A 21,075-nucleotide genomic window follows, 5' to 3' on the forward strand; every position below is an offset into this window, starting at 1 on the left:
AACGTTACTTAATTTATGTATTGATTGAAGTCATAATAAAAGTGATAGTAAATATACAGTTCACAGCATCAAACTGAGTGTGTTATAAACAGCTCTGTTCACTTACACTTATGTTATTAGATGTGTAATCGCTGTTAAATGTTTTTCTCTTTACAAGTGATTGTAATAATCGTTTGCCTTGATTTTGATTCAGTCTCCACAACTTTTAATCAAATCGCTGTGTAATTTACTATTTCTTTAAAAAATATATATATATAATATAATAAATATGCATTACAATGTCACTCTTCATACCAGCCCAAGTAATCCATTCCGTTTATAAGAATATTTTTAACGTAGTCATTAAATCTGCCCCCTTTTACTCCTGGCAATAAAAAAAAAATTATAATTCTATTATCAATTACTTACTCTCATGCAATCTCAAACTATTATAGCTTTATTTTGTGGAACACAAAGATATTTTAACAGTTGTATGCTTTTTTTGTCCATACAATGAAGTCAATGGACCCTTTCCACAGACTGCAATGACGTTTAACCCTTATTTAGCAGTGTAAATCTATAAATAAATGCTATATTTGCCATTTTTATAATTTAGTGTAAATATATAACATTACATTGGAATGAGTTTTAAAAAACGAGTTACCACAAATGCGATGACATACAGCAGCTGAGAAAGTGACAGTACATTTTCCATCTTCTTTCTTCTGTCGTTTTAAATTTGTTTCTTAATTTGAAGTTGTGGAAACGTAAAAGTGGCATTTTTCTTTTGATGTTGGAGCACATTGGTAAGCAATAATGATTATATTGGCATGGACTCCCATTCACCGCTGTCAAAGTTTAACATGCAATCATTTACTTCGGCATTCCAAAACAAGGAAGTGTGAAAAGGGTCTATGGGTTCCAAAACTTTCATGCTCCAAAAGGACATAAAGGCTGCATAAAAGTAATCTATACGACTTGAGTGGTTTAATACATGTTTTTGAAGCGATATGATGGCTGAGAAACAAAGCAAAAGTCCTTAGTCACTAAAACACTACTCAGCTCTCCTACGCACATTCATACAAGAGAATCTCATTCACCCATTCTCATGCTTGAAGCAAGTGGGCTTGCATGTTCATGCGATAAATGGTTTGTAAGAGATACAACCAGAAGTTCTCACGTGAACAAGGTTTTCCATGAATGTGTATAGGTGGGCAGCTGTGAAGCGTTCTGGTGAATAAGAATATCTTGAATAACTTCTAACATAAGAATAACTTGGCCACATTAAATGCCAGGCATAAATGCAACCAAGATGCATTGTAATTGGATCACTGAAACCACAATTGGAGGTGGTCAGAGACCGATTCTGAACACATTCAAAGGTGTAAATACAAATGTGTTTTCATTATACTGATACAACTACAAAATTACCTAATGAGGTTGCATTACGGTCATCCGTTCGTAAAGCTCTGTAATGCAGGTTCTTGGCTTTTTCAGTTTATTCAGCCATTATCATGTGAAGAACACAAGCACTACAGTCTTGCCACCTGATTTAATTAACAATTTCATATTAATTATTCCATTGGAATACACGTATTTTGAGTACACATATTTTCTAATCACATAGCATCCTTTGTTGTGGAAATATCTAGAGAGATACCTTATTATTTAGCTGTCAAAGCAATGGATAGCATTTGAATTACCTAATGTTTTTAAAATTCTCTAAACGACACAGATTTATTTACTGCAACCTCTTATATAATATGCAAGTAGGCTTTTTCATTTTGCACTGGTGTAATCTTTTCTCTCCTTGTCATTTAAAAAAAAAGTACAGTAAATGTCCATGTGACCAGCATGGCCCAAACATCCCCAAATTATTTTAAATTCCATTGTAGCAAAGGAAGTAGTTCACCTTTAACCATACCAGATACCTTCACCCAAAAAAGGACAGTTCACCCAAAATGTTCACCATCATGTTGTTTTAGATTCATATACTATATACTACATACTACTCTTTGAAAGAGCACAAAAGGAAATGTGAGGCAGCACGTTACTGACTTAACTAACAACCTCAAGCACTATTCACTTGCTTGTGTGGAAACAACATTAGGGTGAGTATATGACTTTTTTTTATTTTTTTTTTTTTATGTGAACTAACCCTTTAATATTCCTACCACACAGTCAAATGAAAGCACAAATAAATTTTCACTAGCAGATTAATCTCAAATGAGGGTGGCTTTTACTTTTGAAAAACAAGGCACACAAAGTACACTCAATAAGATTATTTATGTTATTTTTACAATTTGCATGTATAACAAAAAAAAAAACTGATTAGTAAGATGTACAGTATTCTGCTGTGCGCACCACTACATCCATAATTTCTGTTGTCCAATGGGAGTTCCTAAGGCAGGACTGCTCATTGGTTGCTGCAGCACAGGGGGAGTGGTCAGGAACTGGGAGGAACTGTCCTGAGTCCAGGGTAAGAAGAGGAATGCTCAGCCTTGCATGTGTGAATGTGTTGTGAGTGAAGGTAAAGAAGGACAAAAGAGAAGCTCAGTTGCTGTAGATCTGTCCCTCAGGTGGCTGAGGCAGCTTCATGTTCTCTTTGCACATCATGAGTCGTCGCAGCTCCTGCAGGACCACACGGATGCTGTAGGAATTCTGCCACTTGGCCAGAGAGGATACAGCTCGTATGTCAACCTGAGTCAACAAAAGACAATTACAAAATTCATTAGTCTATATTAGGGATGTGTGAGATTATTCGATTTAACGGTTCTGATGCTGCTAGTCGACACTGGAATTACTAATCGGTTAATACTTTTCCCCATTAAATGGTAAATTGCCTGCATTAAACTGTTCAAAATTTTTACACATTACGTTTGACTTCATATTTTTACATTAAACTGCGCTTAAATTACTGTCATATTAATGTTACACATTTTAAATATTAAAAATATAATATAAACAGTCCTCTTGCAAGACAAGCAAACTCAGCAAGTATAGCTATGAAATTCACTTTGTTGGTGGTGAGGGAAATGGATTTTTGAAACGTTGGCTTGAAAATCAGATGTTTTCACATTTGAGTCTTCTCTATATCTGTGCGTGCTTTTAAGTGATTTTCCCACTGAATGGGCTTTTTCAAGTGCAGGATAGCTACCTCAATACCATGTTGAAGTGTTAATTTTTGTTCATCAAAATAAAAAAGTATGCTTTTAAGTAGTCAAGAAAATAACCGTTTTAGGCAAGGAATGGCATTTTTTAATCTGCTGATTAAGTCTATTTTCAACAAGGTGCCGACTTAATGTGTTAAATGATATTTTATTCTGTGTGCACATCATGTTTAGAATTCATTAGGTTTATTGTAGGCTACAGCACAGGCCTATTTTTTCTATTCTATAGTTTGTTTGTTTTTTACATTGTAACCGTTATTGGTTAACGTTCTTTACAGAACTGCTGTCATTTTAAATCAATGGCTAATGCACTACTACACTTCGTGAAATAAGTGCAACTTTTCAGCAAATTCTTTTCTCTCTCTCGTAGATTTGGCTTGGCCTATCCATTAATTATTTTCAACAATGACTGTTTAATATGATAATTACCTTTTACTAGGTGAATTCCGTACAGAACAGGCTATTAGGGTTGCGCTATTCATTCAATTGTTTGCAGTTAATAAACCTGTATTCGCTAAAGGTGAATCCATGTCATGTTCTATATTTATTGTACAATGATCATAATGCAAGAAGAGTACGTCGCAGATAATTGCCCATTTTTAGCAGAATTAAATGTCGGATTTGGAATATTTGACAGTTTTTTTCTCTCCCCATTTCCCAATGCACTCCAAGTCCTCGTGGTGGCGTCCAATCTGGCACCAACAATCATCCTTGCTATGATCTAATTAGCCAATCAAATCATAATCAGGCAGACACGGGTCAGGAGCTTCAGTTAATGTTCATATCAACCATCAGAATGGGGAAAATAATTTGATCTCAGTAATTTGGACCATGGCATGATTGTGGTGCCAGATGGGCTGGTTTGAGTATTTCTGTAACTGCTGATCTCCTGGGATTTTCATGCACAACAGTCTCTAGAATTTACTCTGAATGTTAGGCAGGTGGTTTAAATGTTGTGGCTGATTGGTGTATATATAAATTCAGAAGTTTACATTCACTTAATCTAAATACATTTAAACTCAGTTTTTCACAATTCCTGGCATTCAATCTTAGAAAACATTCCCTGTTTTAGGTCAGTTAGGATCACTACTTTATTTTAAGAATGTGAAATGTCAGAATAATATCTGAGATAATTATTTATTTCAGCTTTTACGTTCAACATAAAGACATCCCTCCCTAAAACTGCAGTTCCGGCTCCACCTTATCCCTCTCCTGGCTGATTGCAATCATTCTCCCCCAGCCGTCCCTCATTGCTCGGCCATGCCCCCCCCCATTCGTCACATACCGCCATCGCCAGACTCAGGCCAGGGTGCCAACCGGCCCTACTTACTCCATCCCATTTAACATTAGCCTTTCGGTACTCCTGCTGCCGGATGGTTTCCCCACCTCCTCGGAACAGGACAAGGGGGAGGTGATGGGAGAGAGAGAGAGAGAACAAGAATCTTCACCGCCTCACTCTGCCCCACCCTGCTCGCCACAGTAATATTCATATTCAAAAGTTGTAAAAATGTATTTCATTATACATCATTATGATGATGATGAAATTAAACTAAACATTAAAAACATGGATTTCAGAAAAAAGAAAAGAAAACTGCTGGTGCTGTGGGGAACCTGGACAGTTTTAGGAACAATGCCAGGCAATGGAGGTGGGGGGATTGGTTTAGGTACCTGATGTGCCACAGTCTGCCCCTGATCAAGCAGGGACGTACATGACACCAGTGAGTATTAAAGGGGGTACATACCAAGCCTTGGTGGACTCAAGGTGTAATCAAACCTCAATACACCAATGCTTGGTTCAAGATGAGGCACTGGATGCATTACAGAGGGTGAGGTGTGTCCATGGGCATTTAATAATCTTTAGTGGCAGTCAAAATTTCAGGGACAAAAGCGTAGTGTTGAGGCTGCGGGTTAGTCCCCGCGTCACCCATCCACTAATATTAGGTACCAATTGGCCTGCATTCCAAACGTTGTGTGTGTGTGGATGGGCCCTAGGGTGTGCTCGCTGACTATTGAGGCGGTGCCGGGGCTGTCCTTGTCTGGATGACACAAGAGGGGAGGGTTCCTCTCAAGCCCTTAAGAGGGATACCTAGGGTATTTCCCTCTGGAGCAGACGCAGGACAAAACCCTGAAGCACGCTTTCGACCAAGTGAGAGTAATCGAGGCAGTTGCTATCTCAATCGCATTTGTCAATTATAAAAGACCAGTTGTATCAGGTGACACAGGACACTCAAGACAAAAGTACCAAAGAACTGTCTGGAAATGTTATTCCAGGCGGCTCATCATAATCCAATGACCAGGCATTTGCAGGGATGTGCGTAGGTGGTGTGCAAGATGCCACGAATGTCAACTGATGATTCCACTAGCCAATCCATAAGCACCATTGCGCCCTCTACCGCTGATTGGGGTTCCCTTTGAAAGAATGGGCATGGTCCTCATCAGGCCATTAGAACGGTCAGCACCTGGGCATCACTTTGCATTAGTCCAGGTAGATTAAGCAACATTCCAAAGCAGTGCCTCTCCGCAACATCCCAGCACTCTTCAGAATGATCTCCCGAGTAGGGATCCCAAAAGAGACCCCCACTGACCAAGGACTTTCATGACTGGGGATTAAACCGATTTGGACCAGTGTGATCCCCTTTCTCTATGTCCAATTCCCACTACTTTGTAGGTCCTCATGGTGGCGCAGTTACCTCAAGCCAGGTGGTGGAGGACAAGTTTCAGTTGCCTCGGATTCAGAGTCCGCCAATCCACACATTTTATCACGGGGCTCGTTGTGCATGACACCGTGGAGACTCCGCATGTGGAGGATCATGCTAACCCTCCGCAATCCATGCACAACTTGCCACGTGCCCCATTGAGTGCGAGAACTACTAATTGAGACCATGAGATTACCCCATGTTTACCCTCCCTAGCAACCGGGCCAATTTAGTTGCTTAGGAGACTTGGCTGAAGTCTCCTAAGTCTCCGAATCCAACACACCCTGGATTCGAACTTGCGACTCCAGAGGTGGTAGTCAGTGTCAATCCTTACTGATTTTCACCATTTGAATTACAGTATTCACATGTTGAACGTCCTAAAGGAAAATTGGGAGGTGGGACCTTCACAGACTAAAAACGAAATTCAGTACGTTCTTTACCTGAGAGCAAAACTCACCACACTAGGATGATTATCACAGGAGCATTTGCTACAGGCTCAAGAACACCAGTCCCGACTGTATGATAGGGGTACTCGGCTATGGGTGTTCGCACCGGGAGATAAAGTACTTGTATTGCTACCCACATCAAGCTTCAAATTACTCACCATGTGGCAAGGCGCCTTTCTGGTCACACGGTGAGTTGGGGACGTCGACAATGAGAATGAATGGATAAGAGGCAGAGCAGGACAGGTGCACGACATCAATCTACTAATATATTGGAGAAAGGAGATACCCGTGACTTTGGCAATGGTGATTGTGGAGAGGGAAGAGCTCGGACCAGAGGTGAATTTAAAACCCCAAAATCAAGTCAACCTGGTTCCTTGTAGAGGCCACCTCTCACCATCCCAAATCACGGAGGTGGCAAAATTGCAAAGTGAATTTTCTGACGTGTTTTCGCCTCTGTCTGGTCACACGAATCTCATAGAAAACCATATTGAGACAACCCCAGGGGTAGTGGTACACCCACGCCCCTACCGGTTACCCGAGCACAAGAAACAAGTGGTATGGGATGAACTTAAGGCCATGCTCGATATGGGTTTAATAGAGGAATCCAACAGTGACTGGTCCAGCCCGGTGGTTCTATTACCCAAGGCTGATGGGTCAGTTCGGTTCGGAGTGGATTTTCAAAAATTCAATGAGGTGTCTAAATTTGACACGTACCGACGAACTGTTAGACCGGTTAGGTGCAGCTTTCTTTTATTCATCACTAGAATGACAAAGGGTATCTGGGCTTCCACATGAGACATGGGCAGGTGCGTCCTCAAATTGATAAGACCGTAGCAATTGCGACTTGCATAAGGAGTTACACCTGTGGGCAATTTTACTAAAAGCTGTTCTGTGTTGCAGTGAGAGGCGACAAGAGAGTGACACACACCGTTCTGCGTGTGTGTTTTTGTGAGCACTGAAAAGTGTAAGAATACTGAATAAATCACCTGTACATGAAAAGTTAATCTGCCTCACCAATTCTTCATTAAGTGATAAACCAGGAATGTGTTAAAGTAACTAAATATTCGATTTCAAGATCCATCGTAACTGTTAGGTAAAGAATCATAAAATCGAAGGCAAATATTAACACCCCTAACAGACAGTATAGTCATAATTAAATCAGGTTAAAACTTGACATGGAAAAGAATAGGCCTAAAAAATAAAGCAATTAGGAATGAGGCCTAGCTATACTGTAAATATAGTCATGCCAAAAAAGCCTTGTTATACATGACATGCAGCAAAGTATTATAATCATAACATAGTCACAATTATTTTGCTCAATTTTAAGTCACTATTATTCTGTTTGAGATTTTTTATCATCAATTTTAAAAGAAAAGAAAAAATTAAGTCATGTTTTGCCCATGCTTTACTGCCATTAGAAATAGAAACTCTGTAGGGTGCTCACACTTGTCTTTAAAATATGTTTTTAACATTATTATTAGTTTTATTGAAATAAAAAATGTGATTCTACACACCCGGTCCCTTATCAGGCTAATCAAGCTTCCTAGAGGGATAACTGCGGACGGTGGTGAGAGAGAGAGAGAGAGACAGAGAGAGAGAGAATGTTTACGGGCAGCTGACAGTCATGTGTGCGTTTGTGTCTTTTGTTTAAGTTTTTCATTAAAATATTATTTATATTGGTCAAGCCGGTTCTCACCGCATCCTTCCCATTGAACTGCTTTACACTGGTGCCGAAACCCGGGAAGGTGGAGGGATAAGCCATAGTGGAGTTCTCACCGCTACCATCAACCCCAACGGAGCAGCCACGGCCATCTTCCAGGGGACGGAGGTGCTCGGTTGCCTGGAAGCGGAGGAATTGGTTGCCGACCACGAGGAGAGAAGGGGCTCCTAGCTGACCGCCTGGAACGGTCAGGGTCGCTGCCAGGGGTGGAGGAGACCCCTACTAGCCACTGAAATTCGCCGGGGTCTGAGACTGCCGCCGCGAGCAGGGAAGGGCTCACTGCCGACCGCCAGGAGCGGGGGAAACCCCTTCTGTTCACCGAGAACAGGGGCCGGGTTGTGATTCTACACTACTTATCAGGAAACTCAAGCCTAGAGAGGGATAAAGGAGACTGGTGCGAAGATTTTCATTAAAATTTTATTTATATTGTCTAGCTGGTTCTCGCCTCCTGCTTCCCATTGAACTGTTTACAAATAGTAAAATATTTCTGTAATAATTTAGCATGCCACATTGCTACACAGTCTCAAGCCTTTATTTTGGCAGAAAACTGAATGAAGACTGTGTCAAATCAAAATCACTTTATTGTCACACTACCATGTACACAAGTGCAACAGTAGGTGAAATTCTTGTGTGCAGGTCCGAGCAACATAGCAGTCATGACAGTGACGAGACATATACCAATTACAGTAAACAACATACTTACACAACACAATTTACATATCAGATGTACAAATACTCACAACACAATAATTATATACAATGTACAGTAAACAATACACACAATATACAATACAATAAGTAAAGAGTATACATTATATATATAAAGTAGTTGTATTGAGGAGAATATGTTGACAGTCCAGTGTGAGATTATAGATTAATAAAGTGCAGTGCAAATTATTGATCGTGAGAGATCAATTGTTCAACAGTTTGACTGCTTGGGGGAAGAAGCTGTCATGTAGTCGGCTGGTGCGGGTCCTGATGCTGCGATACCACCTGCCTGATGGTAGCAGTGAGAACAGACCATGACTCGGGTGGCTGGAGTCTCTGATGATCCTCCGAGCTTTTTTCACACACCGCCTGGTATATATGTCCTGGAGGGAGGGAAGCTCACCTCCGATGATGTTTCTGGCAGTTCGCACCACCCTTTGCAGGGCTTTGCAGTTGTGGGCGGTGCTATTGCCATACCAGGTGGTGATGCAGCCAGTCAGGATGCTCTCTACAGTACTGGTGTAGAACCGTGTGAGGATGTGGTGGTTCATTCCAAACTTCCTCAGCCGTCTCAGGAAGAAGAGGCGCTGGTGAGCCTTCTTCACAACGGCCTCAGTGTGGACGGACCATGTGAGTTCCTCAGTAATGTGGACACCGAGGAACTTGAAACTGCTGACTCTCTCTACCGGTGCGCCATTGATGGTGATGGGGCTGTGTTCTCAGTCTTTCTTCCTGAAGTCCACTACAAGCTCATTGGTTTTACTGACGTTGAGGGAGAGGTTGTGCTCCTGACACCAGCGTGTCAGAGTGTGCATCTCCTCTCTGTAGGCAGTTTCATCATTGTCAGTGATCAGACCTACCACCGTCATATCGTCAGCAAACTTAATGATGGCATTGGAGCTATGTGTTGCCACACAGTCATGTGTGTATAGTGAATACAGGAGTGGGCTGAGAACACAGCCCTGCGGGCTCCAGTGTTGAGGGTCAGTGATGAGATGTTGCTGCCCATTCTAACCACCTGACCGTCTGCGTGACAGGAAATCCAGGATCCAGCTGCACAGCGAGCTGTTTAAGCCCAGAGCCCGGAGTTTCTCATCAAGCTTGGAGTGCACTATGGTGTTGAATGCGGAGCTGTAGTCTACAAACAGCATTCTCACATGTGTTCCTTTTTTCCAGGTGGGAGAGAGCAGTGTGTAGTGTAAATGCAATGGCATCATTAGTGGAGCTGTTGTTGCGGTAGGCAAACTGCAATGGGTCCAAAGAGGTGGGCAGAACAGAGCAGATGTAATCTCTGATTAACCTCTCAAAGCATTTGCTGATGATGGGAGTCAGCGCAACAGGACGCCAGTCATTTAAGCAAGTGATTGTGGCTTGCTTCGGTACAGGCACAATGGTTGATGTTTTGAAGCATGTGGGGACTACAGACAGGGAGAGGGACAGATTGAAAATGTCCGTAAAAACACCTGCCAGCTGATTCGCGCACGCTCTGATGACGCAGCCCGGAATGCCTTTACGGATGTTCACCCGTCGGAAGGATCGGGTTACATCCACAACAGAGACGGAGAGTGAACCAACCTCTGAAGCGTCAGCCGCGAGTGCTCTCTCCGCGAGGGTGGTGTTATTGCCCTCGAAACGACCATAAAATGTATTAAGTTCGTCCGGGAGAGATGCAGCGGTGTTCACGGCAGTCTTTATTCCGTTTGTAGTCCGTGATGATGTTAATTCCCTGCCACATACTTCTAGAGTCAGTGGTGTTGAACTGACCTACAAGTTTGTGCCTGTACTGGCGTTTGCTTCACTGATAGTGTTACGGAGGACATAACTGGCTTGTTTACGCTCCTCCGTGTTAGAAGAATTAAAAGCGGAGGTCCACGCATTGAGTGCCGCGCGAACATCGCCGTTAACCCATGGTTTCTGGTTGGGGTATATCCATATTGTTTTGGTCGGAACAACATCCTCTACGCACATCCTGATGAAATAGGTGTGTTACTGAGTTGACAACAGTTTTGTGCTCCTCATTCCTTCTTCCAAACATTGGTGAAATGCTCTCATATCCTCTGTCCACAAAACCCTGGTACCTTTAGTTACTTTAGACAGACTATTTAGCAGAGACAGGCCAAATCTATTTCAATGAATGGCACAAATTGGAACGCACAACAGTCAACAGATGCAGAAAAAGAAGTCCTGCCTTAAAGGTAAATGGAAATCACCTTTTAGGTACAGACATAGCCTGTTAATCAACTCGAGAACATGCATGCGCATTAGCTATACAAGTCGTGAAAATTTTGTTTTGTAACGTAATCTGAGGTAAAGTAGAACAATTTATGATCCAGCTGTTGTCAGACTTTATTGCTAATTAGAAATGTGTTCTTTGATCATAATCGTGACCAACCATTTTGGAGATATCTTTCCCCATTCCAGTTGATAGGAGCTGCACTTGTATGCTGCTTGTTTACTAGCAGCCCAACCTGCCAGACAGTGTTCCAAAGATGGCCGCTGAGTGGACTGACTTGTTAAAAAGACTTTGCTTTAGATATTTTGGGTTACCATTCACTTGCATCAAAACAGTATATCTCAATTATCAATGTTGCATAGCATTTCCTGTACCTGTTGAGCAGTCTTGTACATACATTTTAAAGGTTTTTTATTAAGTTTAATGTTAAGGCCAAAATTACTGATAATTTGTGTTGTCATGCATAAACTACAAGTTTCAGGTCATGTCAGAATATTTTAGTAGAGTTCAAGTGAGGATTTTTACTTGACCATTCAGTGGAAGATTTAATACTTGGTATCACCCCGGGTGTACTTACCACACCATTTGAGTTATGAACTCCATTCAAGTTGATCTTCGTCACAAATCGAACAAAAGGAGGTGTTTCTGGGTATCTTGGTCCACATTCCACTCTAAGACTGTACATCCTGTTCTCATAGATGGTCTGCATGAATAAAACAAGGATAACATTAATCCTTAACTGATGACTAATCACACCATCGATTAAAAAATTAAGATTCACATGGAGAAAGTCATCATCATTGAAATTGCAAAGTAATAAACCCAGAGCATTACGGCTGAATCGATTATTTATCATTATCGACAATGCCAACACTAAAACAAAATTGCACAAAGAATGTGAATTGGCAAAAAAACAGAAGAACTCTAGTGAACATGCATAGGAGGGCTGAGTGAAAGAAGATTTATAGTAAAAAAGGATTAAATGTAGATCTGTTTCTCAACCACACCTGTCAAATTGCTTCTGAAGATATGGATTTAACTACTGGAGTCATATGGATTACTATTATGCTGTCTTTATGTGCATTTTGGAACTTCAACATTCTAGCCACAATTCACTTGCATTGTATGGACCAACAGAGCTGAAATATTCTAAAAATCTTTGTGTTCAGCAGAAGACTGAAGGTCAGCAAATGATGAAAATATTTGTATTTTTGGATGAACTATCCTAAAGTATTTTTTTCTGTAATTTAAAGAAGGTAATTTATAGGTATTGTGGAGGGATGAGCATGAGACAGACACAGTGGGTGTGGCGTCAAGCCTCGGAGAGGCATTTATTGGAAATAAAAATAAATATAGGTGCTAGCAGCAATTAACGGGGTTCAAGCGGTTGAAGGCTTTTACACAAATGTGTAAAAAGGTAATAGTTTTATTTAGCAAGCATGTAACCACCTAGACCATAAATGGATAAGCAGCAAATACAGGTAATTTACTAAAGAAATATGTTTTTTTAAAGCTTTTTAAAAGTTATAGGGCCACCTATTGTCCAATCTCCATAAAAGTTTGAATTCTTTATTAGAATTATTTGTTGCATGTGCTCACCTATTTTCATGAAGTTTTGACTTTTCGTTTAGGATTTATAAGCTTGAGTATATTTTGCCACGCCAATTTTCTAAATGACCCTGTGATAGCTATCCAAAGTGTAACGTTTTTTGATAACTATTGACGTAGAGTGTCCAGAGAATTGTACTGCATTAGTTTTACTGCGTTTGAGCTAAAATCCTAGGACTAGTTCGCAAAAGTATGTTTTTTTTACATAATCAAGAATATTTAATGAACAATTTTATTGACAGCAGTTTTACTTGAGGCAAAGTTGTTCAGAATGAGGAGGTATGCTCAAGATATGCATATTATGTGCATGCATGAAAGTGTGCTTACTGAGGCGTAAACTCGTTAGCGTCACTCAGTGTCCGACTTCTTTCAAATTTCTCAGAGGTCTAGGGCCAGGAGTCAAACAAGCTCACCAAGTTTTGTGCCGAGCGGCCTCCGATAACCTTGTCTAATAGGTGCTCAAATTTAATTGGCCGTAGGCAGCCATGTTTTTTTTAGATACCCCAATGTCCAAATAGACAGATATGGCACCTTGGACAAAGACACTGCATGCCGATTTTCAACTCAATCAGACTAACGGTTGAGTAGTTACAGACAATTTCATGTTTTTTGGTATTATAGCGCCACCATGTGGTAAAATCGTGCCAACTTTTGTGAATGAACAAAGATTGACTTCTTAAGAATACCAAGTTTGGTGAAGATATCTCATTTCCTTCAAGAGTTATATCCATTTAGGTAAAATTGGCCACTCCCACTTCCGATGTTTTTAAATACCGCAGCCATCTCGAGTCGAAGGTTTTGATATTGAGACTCCATAGAATCGTTTGGCACTGGGTTGGTCCCGATCAGATGAAAAATCTAGGACTAGTTCGCAAAAGTAGGTTTTATGAAAAATCCAAGATGGCAGTACATTTCAGAGATATACATTTTGTTTGGTTTGAGCCAAGGATTCTAATGATATAAAGCACTTGAGTATACGAAAAAAGGATTAGGAGTTTATGAACAGTAACGCATTTTTGATCGCTATTGCGCCCCCTATTGACCGATTTGGCCGAGTCTGAGTTTATGAGTAGCGAGCAATACTACTACTAACGTCTGACCAAGTTTCAAGTCTCTAGGCCTTACAGTACACTCTGCCTGATCAGTTTTATGGCGGAATAATAATAATAAATATAGCAGCAAGTAGCAATTAACTGGAATCAAAAAATGTAAGGCCTTTAAGCATATACGTAAAAAGTATTATGTTTCATTTAGCAAGCATGCAACCACCTAGATCATAATGTAAACAATAAATTATGGTTGTGGCTTAATTTGAACCTCTGACCCATCGCTTACCAGCAAAACATCTTAGCCAAGTTAGCTATTCACATTGCTGAGTATTTCTGCATTCAGTTTCTGTTAGGGTATCGTAAAAATATTTTTATATCGATACCTTGATTTCGATATCGGTTCCTAAACGATACCTTTTTCGATACCTTGGTCAAAAAAATACAAAAACTCTGCAGGAAAACGATGAATAACGAACGGTATTACCACTGGCTGGATGCTAGGTGGAGCTATTGGATAATTTACGGTAAACATGGTTAGGGTTAAGCTTACACAAAGCAAGACACCTTGATTTTAAACTTTGAACTTTATTTTTTATTTATTTTAACAAAAAGTTCAAATGAAACTTGAACAAAATAAATGCATTTAAAAATATGTTGTTCAACTTTTTGAAAGATGGCTTTACAACAGTTGTGAACATCTCTCTGGCAAAGAAGCTTCATCTGTGCATTCTCTACCCGTCGGGTATTTCGTTATCCAGGAAAATATACACTCACCTAAAGGATTATTAGGAACACCTGTTCAATTTCTCATTAATGCAATTATCTAATCAACCAATCACATGGCAGTTGCTTCAATGCATTTAGGGGTGTGGTCCTGGTCAAGACAATCTCCTGAACTCCAAACTGAATGTCAGAATGGGAAAGAAAGGTGATTTAAGCAATTTTGAGCGTGGCATGGTTGTTGGTGCCAGACGGGCTGGTCTGAGTATTTCACAATCTGCTCAGTTACTGGGATTTTCACGCACAACCATTTCTAGGGTTTACAAAGAATGGTGTGAAAAGGGAAAAACATCCAGTATGCGGCAGTCCTGTGGGCGAAAATGCCTTGTTGATGCTAGAGGTCAGAGGAGAATGGGCCGACTGATTCAAGCTGATAGAAGAGCAACTTTGCCTGAAATAACACTCGTTACAACCGAGGTATGCAGCAAAGCATTTGTGAAGCCACACACGCACAACCTTGAGGCAGATGGGCTACAACAGCAGAAGACCCCACTGGGTACCACTCATCTCCACTACAAATAGGAAAAAGAGGCTACAATTTGCAAGAGCTCACCAAAATTGGACAGTTGAAGACTGGAAAAATGTTGCCTGGTCTGATGAGTCTCAATTTCTGTTGAGACATTCAGATGGTAGAGTCAGAATTTGGCGTAAACAGAATGAGAACATGGATCCATCATGCCTTGTTACCACTGTGCAGGCTGGTGGTGGTGGTGTAATGGTGTGGGGGATGTTTTCTTGGCACACTTTAGGCCCCTTAGTGCCAATTGGGCATCGTTTAAATGCCACGGCCTACCTGAGCATTGTTTCTGACCATGTCCATCCCTTTATGGCCACCATGTACCCATCCTCTGATGGCTAATTCCAGTAGGATAATGCACCATGTCACAAAGCTCGAATCATTTCAAATTGGTTTCTTGAACATGACAATGAGTTCACTGTACTAAAATGTTCCCCACAGTCACCAGATCTCAACCCAATAGAGCATCTTTGGGATGTGGTGGAACGGGAGCTTCGTGCCCTGGATGTGCATCCCACAAATCTCCATCAACTGCAAGATGCTATCCTATCAATATGGGCCAACATTTCTAAAGAATGCTTTCAGCACCTTGTTTAATCAATGCCACGTAGAATTAAGGCAGTTCTGAAGGCGAAAGGGGGTCAAACACAGTATTAGTATGGTGTTCCTAATAATCCTTTAGGTGAGTGTATAATGTGTGTGAATAAATTAGTTTTGTTCCCTCCTTCACGATATATATCCAATTATATCAGAAACCTTGGGGCTGAGGGATTAGTGAATATTCTTGCTTTACTGATTTTGCATTTAAAAAAAACGAAAAATTTAAATCAAATACATTTCTAAATTCAAATTGCACTCCTAACAAAACGAAAAATCCAATATATAAATAATAAAGTGACACACACACACACACACCTTTCCATTTACCGCAGGCAAGAATCCGTCTAACCATGCAGGCGGAATATTACTTACACAAACGAAGACATAAAAACTTAGATTATAAATGTAAAAATAATAATTATGATGATACTGTTCACTGAAATATCAATCATGGTTCGAGGTGAACGTGTTTTTGTATTATTTTATACATTTTGTATTATTTTACAAACTATTTATTTTATTATTTTATAGGTAAGAGATTAACGTCTGGGCAGAGATAGAATATTTAGGTGTGTTATTCTTGTGGATCAAGGTTATTGTTTGTACAGTTTATAGACCACCGATTCTGCTCATTGTTTACTAATAATACTCAATGTATTAATGTAACATACTGTTATCACATATGAGATTTTGCTGTGTTGTAATCCAACCACGTTGGACTGTTGTGTATTTATGCCATCTCGGATGAAACCGGCACACTGCGTTTATCCATTAAAGGACCAAAGACTGCGGGACGGGCCATGAGCTCTTCACCGCGTCTCTGAGTGATAAACCAACAGTTGTCTTCTCTCCCACGATCGCGAATCTGGCTTTGGCGCCGCCACTTTATTCTCTCTCTCTCTGTCGTACTAACCGCACACACGTGACCCCTCACAAACATTTGGCTAGTAGATAACTTTTTGTGATAAAGCTCAGCTTTGTCCCCAAGTCACCATACAAGCGGAGACACATGGTGAACAGCAGACGCCATTAACCGGCTTCTGTCTGCCCACATTCGTGGCCAAACTCTCTGGCCAGAAATCTCGCTTGACGTCCACCATTTTGTGCACATCACTCCTCCCACACACACACACACACAACACACAACATGTTTTGGTTTGTTTTGCATACACATGTGTCAAAGGCTGGCAGGGGATGACAGTGCTCGAATTCAAACCGTCGTTGTTTCCTTTTGAATTTTGATGATCTACGAACATCGATTTTCCTAAGAGAACAATCTAATATTGAGACTGTTATACTGTCTGGTAATTAGTCCCTGATTCCAAGGTGGTGCGCCGTCGAAATTATTCCTTATTAAAATTCTATTGATTTTGATAATTGACAATTATCTTTGATGATTGTTGAATTTGAAGGATCAATAATCTAGTGTTAAGTCTAATCAATGTTCCATTAATTTTATTAATTAATTATTATCTTTGATATTTTTTTTAATCAAATAAATTACATGGTGTCCCGATTAATTAATCACGATTAATCGCATATACAAATATTTGCTGAGAAAGCCCCTCATATAACAATAAATCAATATATAAAGATTCTACATAGTTATATCAATATATAATTATCTTTAAATATGTAAATCTACACCTTCATCAGATATGCTTGTGTAGCGTCTTGGGTGCGTTGCATCATAAACGTTTAGTTGACTGTTTCAAGTTAAATATAGTTTACTACTCAACCTTTAAACACATCTTGAGATCCCTTAGTATGCATTTGCGCTCCTTCAAGTGTTTTGAATGCAAGAATGTAACGCAAGTTTGTGTTGTTCTGCCTACTGAAATGTTTCTTCACTGTATAAACTTCACGTTGCTCATATAGCTGAAATTTCACTTACTGCCCTCTTGAGTAAACAGGTGGTACTACAAGCTTGCATTTCTCAGGAATCTTCCTTATTATGGTGCGATTAATTGCGTAACATTTTTTAACGTGTTATTTTTGTCAAATTAATCACACTGAATTAACGCGTTAAATCGACAGCCCTCATAATAATGAATATTCTATTGAATTTGATGATTGCTGATTTAAAGGATTAAAAAGCTAACATTGATTCTAATCAGTGTTCTATTGATTTTAATAATTGATAATTATCTATGATAAATATAAATTATTGTTAATAACCAAATCCGCTCCTAAACTGTGAGCCCTACAATGGCCATATACGGCTTTTCTGTCATCTGTACTTAATAATAAAGTGTGTTTCTTCAAACGCGTCTCTTTGTGCCCACGGTCAAAATATTTGTAATATTAATTTGATAATAACAATTGTCTAATAATAATAATTTAATAGATTAATGGAAAACGAGCCAAATATCGTCATGACAAGGTCAAAGGTATCAGCTATTGGTGATCACTCTGACTATCATTGATCCCGAGATCATTGTCTGTTTGCTCAACCCGAATGTGCATTTCTCTCTATAAATTAACAAATTGTTCAGACAGTCTCTTGCTGTTTTTCCTAACACATTCAGAATTATTACTGCTTTTCCCGGTGTCGCTGCAGCTCGCTTCATGTGTGCACTTGTAAAAATTATATTTTAAAGGCTCATAATTACAGTTTAGTATTTCTCTGTAATTTCACTTCCCAACAGTGTTTGCAATATTAATGATACCATTCTTTCTCAGCCCTGGAACTCAAACTATTTTCTGATAGTAGTGTTTTCCTTGATGCCTAAACACAGCCAATCACCAGCACTTTTAGATTTGGGCACATCTAACATGCTACATGCTTATCACTGACGTTGACGAGATTAACCCTTTAGGTATCGAAATTTGGTACCGAACGACATTTTTCGATACTCGATTGTTTTAAAATCAGAGAAAATAATTCTATTTTTTTATTAAGTGTTTTGTCTTGTTTTCCATTTAAAAATATCTAAAAATCCTTAACAAGATACATTTACTTGAGAAGCATCATATACTGTAAGAATTGCTTTCAGAGAATGAATCTGGAATTTATGTGTATTTTGTATTATTTAACTTGTTTATACTTTAGTCACTGCTTACATTATGGATAAAATATGATTTCATAGAATATATCTTGAATATATGTTATGTAATATGTTGCTTCATAGGAAAATGTATGTTGTTTTAAGGAATTTTACACATTTTTAAATATTTAATATTATATTCAACATTCTCAGATAACAATTTTTCCTTCTGCAATATAGCTCCTAAAGTAAATTACATTTTTTTTTTAAATAGTTTTAGATATTTATATTGCAAAACAAGCCAAAACAAAAACATTAAAAACATATTTTGTTTCAGTGTATAATGGGGCGAAGACTACCCTCTCTCACTTTGTTCACATCGATCAATCTTTAACTCACAACAAACAAAATCTCTCTTCTTAACAAGATGCATGCCATGACACATATATTATGATTCAATAAATCATGAGCCATCAAGTTTTCATCTAGCTGCATCAAGCATGTGCATGAGGGACAAGCGCCCCGTGTCAAAGTGTACATCAGCCTGGATGCAGTTTCAATCTCTCCCCTTTAGGTCAGGTCACTTCACACGACTCATTGAAGCGGCGCTGACCACACAGATAAATGCCCGTTTCAGAGTTTGTTCTTATTTTCATGACCGGTTTCCTTATTATTTGAATTTTAATAAAGGATGAATTAAAGATATAACGCAGACTCAATGAGGTGGTTCCTTTAAAGATGCTCTGACATATTTCACAACGATAGTGCTTCTGTATTTACTTGTGTACTTTTTGTATAATTTCCTAATACTTTGTGATCTACATCACCTGAAGCCGTTTAGAAAGTCTGGACTGTGAGCTGTTTTCTTCTCAATCAGGCGCAAGCTGCTTTTAGTGCTCCTATTGCGTGCCCTAATTTAGATTTGAATGTGATCTCATGTCAAGTTAAATGAGATCAAACAACTATTCGTCAATGAAAATCTGTCTAAAATTTTTTTTATTGTCGACGTTGCCGACTAATTTTAGATACATCAAGATGGCGCCGCAAATGGCCACCTCAGTGTGGAGTGCTCCAATTATTTTGTTGATTTTGTTTGCTTGTCCTGTGTTTAGTAATCTTTATCAAATCAGTTTTACCAGGGATGAACTGCTGTGCATTCGGCAGCATATACCAGACAATCTTTTCCTGGTTTTTGACTATTCGGACGCTTTGCTGGACATTTTAGTTAGAGGCGCATCTGTGCTGTTCAAGAGATGCAGGCGAGCTAGACATGCTCTGTCTGCGTGGCTTTCAAACAGCACTGCCAAGTATTCATCTAGCAAATCTCCACTCACTTCCTAAAAATACAAACAAGAGTTTTCAAACTCTGCTGCCTTGTGCTTCACAGAAACCAGGCGTGAAGCCATTCCGGACAGCGCATTACATCTGCCGGGCTTCCAGCTATTCAGAGCAGATCGAATTGCGGATTTAACAGGCAAAACGAGAGGCGGTGGAACATGCTTTTACATCAATGAAGGTTGGTGTACAGATGTAACAGTCTGACATTTTGAATGTGTTTTACTGTAGATTTGAAAAGCCTAGTCTAGCTCTGACCTTCATTTCACACAAACACCAACAACTCCTGCAACTACCCTCCTGCTACTCAACCTACACTTAAGATCTGTGAAGAGGTGTGCCATGTCTTCCAAAAACGAATACAAGGAAAGCACAGGGACCAGATGGTGTTTCACCCGTGTGTCTTAGATCCTGTGCTAATCAGCTGGCCCCAATCTTCACACTGATCTTCAATAGACCACTGGAGCAGTGTGAAGTCCCATGCTGCTTCAAACGCTCAATCATCATTGCTGTCCCAAAGAAACCAAAAAAAATATCACAGGATCACAGGATCGCCCTAACGTCCGTGGTCATGAAATCATTTGAGAGACTTGTGTTGAAATACAGCACTGGACCCTTTCTAGATCCCCTTCAGTTTGCTTAGAGCAAACAGGTCTGTGGAGGATACAGTCAACATGGGATTAAATTATATCCAGCAACATCTGGACAGACTGGGGTAGGGATGGGCGATATCTTATCGTTTGCGATATATCGTTGAAAATTCTCCTCACGATAAAAATGTGTCTCCTCACGATAATAACGATAAGTCTAGTTGATGACGTAGTTTTGTGCGCGCGCGATTCACTGTTCACGTGAGGACATTCTCTGTGCGGAGTGAAAACAAGCATGGCGGAAGGCGGACGTGAGGCTGAGGAGGAGCTTGTTGTTAAGCGAGGAGCTACCTCCACAATTTGGAACTGGTTTGGTTACAGAAAATCAGATGAGGAGCAAACTACCATAATATGCAAAGTTTGTTCCACCATCTGAAACACAAACACAGAGTATGACGAATGTCTGAAGATACGCGAGGCAACGGAGGCGAAAACTACAAGTGGACCTAGGGGTAAGAAATTACAGAAATTATATTTACATTCTAAGAGTGTGTTTCACTCTGAACTTCTTTACTTTATCAGGATTTATTTGCAACACAACTGAAGACATGGTTGGTGATTGTTACTTCTGCTGTTTGCTTTGCACTATTTTTCCAC

At 39.8% G+C, this 21,075-nt stretch overlaps 1 protein-coding gene across 1 annotated transcript in view; it reads right to left on the reverse strand.

Moving 5' to 3' along the window:
• Nucleotides 1–499: 499 nt before the first annotated feature.
• Nucleotides 500–21,075, reverse strand: part of LOC127632883 (ubiquitin-conjugating enzyme E2 variant 1) — a 37,235-nt gene continuing 16,659 nt past the window's right edge. Inside the window, exons 3-4 of the mRNA XM_052111707.1 lie at nucleotides 11,530–11,655; nucleotides 500–2,679 (exon numbers count right to left, since the gene is read on the reverse strand). Of these exons, the coding sequence (XP_051967667.1) occupies nucleotides 2,533–2,679; nucleotides 11,530–11,655 (273 nt within the window). The 3' untranslated portion in view covers nucleotides 500–2,532. The remainder of the gene's footprint in view (nucleotides 2,680–11,529; nucleotides 11,656–21,075) is intronic.

Source organism: Xyrauchen texanus, chromosome 39 (genome assembly GCF_025860055.1).
Source record: "Xyrauchen texanus isolate HMW12.3.18 chromosome 39, RBS_HiC_50CHRs, whole genome shotgun sequence".
NCBI lineage: Eukaryota > Metazoa > Chordata > Actinopteri > Cypriniformes > Catostomidae > Xyrauchen > Xyrauchen texanus.